General features: G+C 57.7%; 1 protein-coding gene across 1 annotated transcript in view; it reads left to right on the top strand.

Annotated features, from left to right (window-relative positions):
• VOLCADRAFT_105140 (uncharacterized protein) overlaps positions 1-5,940 on the top strand; it is a gene marked incomplete at its 5' end in the record, with an annotated part of 11,613 nt that overhangs the window by 3,033 nt on the left and 2,640 nt on the right. The window contains 9 exons of the mRNA XM_002951559.1: positions 160-269; positions 737-869; positions 1,347-1,435; positions 2,237-2,330; positions 2,670-3,089; positions 3,284-3,442; positions 3,833-3,975; positions 4,583-4,742; positions 5,246-5,633. Of these exons, the coding sequence (XP_002951605.1) occupies positions 160-269; positions 737-869; positions 1,347-1,435; positions 2,237-2,330; positions 2,670-3,089; positions 3,284-3,442; positions 3,833-3,975; positions 4,583-4,742; positions 5,246-5,633 (1,696 nt within the window). The remainder of the gene's footprint in view (positions 1-159; positions 270-736; positions 870-1,346; positions 1,436-2,236; positions 2,331-2,669; positions 3,090-3,283; positions 3,443-3,832; positions 3,976-4,582; positions 4,743-5,245; positions 5,634-5,940) is intronic.

Below are 5,940 nucleotides of genomic sequence, written 5' to 3'. Positions count from 1 at the left end.
GGTGGGGGTGGGGGTGGGGGTTGTCAGGGTGCCAGATGTTGTTGGGAGGGACCATGCGCTGGAACCCAACCACCTGCTCACGCTCAGTCCCCACCCGCCACCTCTTACTCAACCTGTTTCCCTCCCCCCCCCTCCCTCCCCGCCGGGTCCACCGCTCAGGGTCTCCTCGACCAGCAGTCCGCCGCCTCCACGGTGGCCCAGAACCGGGCAGCTAGGCTGGAGATGGACTACATCAAGACTGAGGCGGAGATGAGAGACCTGGCGGACAAGTAAGGGGCGAGCGGGCCGAGGGAACGGGGGGGAGGGAATGGGGGAAAGGGTGTGTGGGTTTAGAGAAGTAAAACGATGCGGGAGGGGGTGGAAAGGATGGGGAGGAGGAGGGGAGGAGGGGGTCCACTGGAGACGAAGGACGAATCGGGGTTGACGGCGAGGGGTGTAAGAAGGATTTGGGGATTGGGGGTAAAGGGGGAGAAGTGGCCGTCCGATGTAGTCTGACCTTGCTTTCTCCTCAAAAACCCCTTTCAAGGTCCTCTCCTCCCGACTAAACCCGAAAACCCTTCTTCTCCTTCCCGCATACCAAAGGCCCATTCACTTTATCGAATCCCAATATCGCATCCTTTATATTATGATTATTGAATTTTATCACCCATGTCCAAAAACATGCAAATTACCTTTTGTGGACTTCTAATTTCATCCCAGTTTAACACCTCTTTGAAATTCAAATTCAACTGCGCAGGCTGAAGAAGACCATCGAGTACAAGGTTGAGTTGGAGCGGCAGGTGGCCCAGTACAAGAACATGGTGGGCTTCCTGCAGGCGGAGGTGTCCTCGCTGAGCAGGGAGAGGGACGCCCTCAAGGCCAATCTGCAGGTGAGCATTCGGTGCGACTGCAGGGTGATCTAATGATACGGGAGTCGCGTCGTTTTTACCTTATCTCATTGAACTGCGGATTATGTAATGGTGATGCTGGTGGTGCTGGTGGTGGTATGTAATGCAGTGATTGATTGTGTACGTACGTACGTATGCATGTGTGTATTGGGGGTTATGCCTACATTACCCTCCGCGGGTGTCACGACAGGCCCCCACAATACCGTTGTTACCAACTGAACTAAACTAATCCTACCGGCGAGAAGGCAGGGGAAGATGTTTATGTGTTTATGTGTGTTGACACATGTGCGTATGTGTGTATATATGTACGTCCATCGATACGTTTTAGCATCCGCTGCGGCTGTGGCTTGAACATGCAATTAAGGTGGTTGGGTCCTGGCAAGTGAGCCCAGTCATGCGTTCTCCTTCACTGTGCTTTTGTTGTTGCTTCGTGTCCCCTCATGCATGGGGCCCGCGCAGGAGGTGGACGGCAAGATTGAGCGGCTCACCTCGGATGTGGCGGAGGCGCAATCCGCTGTCGGCGTCACCAGCAAGAGATTGGAGGCCAAGTGGGTTTGCGAGTTTGCCTTGGGAGGGCTGGGAGGGGGAAGGCGGGAGGGGGAAGGCGGGAGGGGGAATGCGAGGGGAATGCGAGGGGAAGGCGGGAGGGGGAAGGCGAGAGGGGGAAGGCGAGGGGAAGACACATATCTGTGTGTGCTCTCCTTTCTTGACCTGTCCTCGTCCACGTGGTACTGATACCACAAGGAGTACGGCACCCGAACGAGGCGAGTAGGAGGAAGGGGGTGCCAGGCTTGGCCCCGGCCGATGCCCCGCAACCTGGTTTGTGTACGTGTAGTATACAGTAGGTCGGTAGGTGGTGATTACTTGGACGTGTGGGTGTGTACTTTTGAGTATATGGATGTGCGAAGTAGGGTGGGAGGATACACAGCATCACTCGTGGCCGCTAGCCTGATGCTGGCAATCCCTACCTTTCCCTATATTATATCGGGGCACTCTCATTCTTCTCGTCACCCATGCGTAGTGCCGACCTGTGCGGGCAAAGTCAGAGTGATTTTCTCAGGTGCAGCACCCGCCACCGCCACCACCACCAGCATGCACCCAGTGGAATCTGTGCCCGGATCAACGGCGGCGCCAATATCAATCTCCTGGTCGGCTCGGCGGTCTCTTACTATAACCGGGTCGTAACCGTATATCGGCATGGGGGTGCATTACACCTCTTACGGTTGAGGGATCGATCCTGGAACCTTCCAGGGGCCCTATGCCGCGACTTAGCATGTTTGTTATTGCCTGGAGCTGTATATATGTATCCATACATGTATGTCTGAACGTATGCATCCGCCACTCTCTAGGTATGAGGCTGAGAAGCGGGAGGCACTCGCCCAGGCTATGGATCGACAGAAGCAGCTGGAGACGAAAGTGGCGGTGTGTGAGGCCAGGATTAAGGTGGGCCGGGGAGGGTAGGGCTGGGATGGACCTGGGGGAAAAGAGTGGGGGGGGGGCCCCGGGGGAGGGGGGGAGCTGGGCAATCGGTGAAGAAGGGGGACTTCACACGTTGCTCACGTGGTTCACTTTGGGGGGGGAAAACCGGGCTCCTCACATTTGTTTGTGTGTGGATTAAACTGAATTGAATTTAAATGGCTAAATATATACACATATATATATCCACATATGTTATATATATGTCATTATTATTGTTGTTGTCGTTGTTACGGTATTATCACTCTTGTCGTTGTTCCTGCTGATGCTCTTTCTCCACCTCCTCCGCTTTTTCCAAAACTCTAGGAGTTGGACACGGTGTGCAACTTTGCTACTGAGGCCTTACGTCGCTTCCTAGCCGCCCACCTGCAACAACTGGAGCTATCCCTGCCGCCCAGCTTCCTTTGGCACATCAACCGACCGCCGCCGTTACAATTCGCACTGCTGGCCTGCAGCGGAAAGGCGGCGGCGGCGGCGGCCGACGGCGGTGGGCATGGCCGCGGCGGCAGCGCCGGTAGCATCGGCAGCAGCCTTTCCGCTGTCGGCGGCGGCCCGCCGCCGCCGCCGTCAATGTCGGTGGCGCTCGGAAAAGTGCGCTACATCACAAACTTTGATTTTGAATGCGATACAGTTCTGGGCTTCATGGCGAGCTGTTGGTCGTTCGACGTAACGCTCGTGACCATCAGCCAGATCTACGTGGACAAACTGCAGGCGGATCTAAGAGCGGTACGTTGTCGTACACCTGTACGGCTTTGTGCTGAAAAGGGTATCATGCCTTGTGTTCGGGCGTGTGCTTGAATGTTTGTATTCGCCTCCCGTGGCCCCTTTTCCCCCCCTCTGCCAATCCCTCCTCCCCTCCGCAATCTCCCAGACGTTTGTCCATCCCCTCCCCTTTTATACACACCCCATACACCTGGCAGGAGGATGGTTTGCTTGGCGGTGTTGCAGGACCTCGGCACAGCCTCGAGTCCGTGATGTACGAGTTTTTCACCGTACGGTACGGCTGCCGTCAGGCTTCGGAGTTGCACCTGGGTGCCTTCCTGGCAGCCGTACGGAAGTACCGCATCCAACACGCCAAGGTGCGGCGTAGGGGCCAGTTGCAGGGCGGCGTGGGGTTGGGGCCCCTGACAGGTATCCTGTGTGAGGCAAAATCGAAAGACACCCCTTCCTTTGATCGACATGGCGCGGGCCAGATGAAGGATGCGTACGACGGCATGAAGTGCACGAGCGCACGGCTCTCGTTGCTTTCTCTTGCGGCGGCATGCAGATGCAGCAGAAAAATGAAAAAATGAGTTAACGGTGGAGGACCAGAGCTGCTTGCGTTTGTGTGGGGATGGATATACGGCATGGAAGCTGCGCTGCTAATGCTAATGCTAATGCTCTATCTGCTTCATATACCTCTACCCCCCTTCCCTCCCTCCCCCCCTCTCCTCCCCTCCCCTCCGTTCCCTCCCCGACATGATGTGCAGGTCCGTACCTTCGCCCGGCTGATTGGCCTTCCCGAGCCTCCCCCGTCCACCCCCACCTCTATCGTGATGGAGGCTGAGGACCCACTGAACCATGGGCCACTGCCTCCCCCCGCTGTGGAGTTCTACCTGTCACTGCTCAACCGGTAACTTGACGATAGTAGCTTCGCAACCGCCCTGGCTTTGGCTATAGTAGCCACTGCGGATAAGTGGCCTAGAGGAAGGGGGCTTTAGGGTCGCTGATTTGGGGGTTTGCGGGGAGGGCTGCAGGGCCGCTGCGGGTCCCAGGCCCCGCTAGGGCCCCAGGGATCCGTTTGTTACCCTACCAGCCATCCTTCTCTCAACCGTGCCCCCTCTCCCCGCCGCCAGCCCCACCCCCCAACACGAGGTGGGGGGTCCCGCTCTGCCCCCGCGCCTCTTTCCTAACCCCATCCGTACTTCCGTACTTCTATCCGGCCACATGCGGTCTTGGGACGTGGCGGTAGTTGTTGTAACTCTTTGCTTCAGCAGCATCAGCAACGTATGATTCCGCCTTACCTCATACACCTCCTGGACCACCCAGCACCCTACCTAGACCTGCCGCCGACCTACCCGTCCCTTTTCAATGTGTGTATCTCAACGTGTGTATTCAACGTGTGCCGCCTCCCTCATGCCCCCTCTCCCGCCTCCCCTTTTTCCCTCCGGAGTATCCGTCTTTGGTATCTTCTTTCGTCAATCGTCTGTGCCTCGCCGTGCCCCCAACACCGGACGCAGGGTTCACGCCCGCGCGGGCCCACTGATCGCTGAGGCGGCGGAGGGCTTTTCCCTGGTCAAGTCGAAGGTGCTGTCACGCATGGCCCGGGAGTTCCTGAGGGGGTCGTACAGCACCACACGGGATGACGTGGCGGCGACCTCGGACTACATACGGCATATGGTACGGCACGGGCGGTTTGGTAAAGGGGGGTTCGGCCGGGGGAATGAGGGGTTCGGCGGCTGGGTGTGTGCTAGGGGGGCGCGCCATTAAAATGACCCAGACCAGCCGTTAAGCTGTCTCTCCGCAACACATATATATCGGCATACGAAGATAGAATCAAAAAATCAAACCTTTAAACTGTTCAACGTAACAAACCACCACACATCAAGCAATCAGATAATCGTTAGTGATTTTTAATCATTACCACTAACCGTCAACCTCCAACCGTCATACATCTAACCATTACTGAGAGTCTTATACAGCACCCACACCCACACCCACACCCACACCCACACCCACACCCACACCCACACCCACACCCACACCCACACCCACACCCACACCCACACCCACACCCACACCCACACCCACACCCACACCCACACCCACCCACACCCACACCCACACCCACACAAACACAAACACAAACACAAACACAAACACAAACACACACACGCGCGCAGGCTCTCAACGACGACGAGAAGGCCATTGATTTGGAGCTGGCGCTGGAGGTCATGTTGCGATCATTCGTACTGCAGTACAACGACGACCTGGAGTTGTTGTGCGCCACCTTCCGCTCGTCCTTCGAAGTGGGAGCAGCCGCCTCCTCTGCTGCCGCCGGCAGCGGCAACAACCAGACCTCCTCCATGTCGACGGCAACGTCTCCGCCCGCAGTCCGTCGTCTGGTGACGCCAGACGACCTGACGATGTTCCTTAGACAGGTCAACGCGGAGAAGGCGGCGGCGCTGCCGCCGCAGCGCGTGGTTGCGCTGTATGTGGAGGCGTGTCGTGCAGCCGGGCCGTACAGTGAAAACCTCGGACGGGAAATTTGCCGGGCGGTGCTGAACAGCGGTGAGGCGGGCGGGCGGGCGGGCGGGCGGGAAGAGGGGACCCGTGATCAGGAGCAGGGTAGGGGGCCGGGATGGCAAGAAGGGGTGAAAGGGAAATCCAGGTGGTGGGGAAAGGGAAGAGGGAAGAGGGAAATAGAAGTGTGTGTGTGTGGGAGGGAATGGAGGTGAATGAGGAGGAGGAGTGTGCGAAGGCCGGGCTACAGGGCGGGTTCGTTTACCTTAATCAGACCTGCGCCTCCTCACGCGCAAATCCACCCAACCAACCGCTTCTTCCTCCTCCCCCTCCTCCCCCTCCACCTCCTCCTCCC

This window comes from Volvox carteri, assembly GCF_000143455.1.
Source record: "Volvox carteri f. nagariensis unplaced genomic scaffold VOLCAscaffold_24, whole genome shotgun sequence".
Taxonomy (NCBI): Eukaryota; Viridiplantae; Chlorophyta; class Chlorophyceae; order Chlamydomonadales; family Volvocaceae; genus Volvox; species Volvox carteri.
This window is presented reverse-complemented; position numbering and strand designations above follow the sequence as displayed.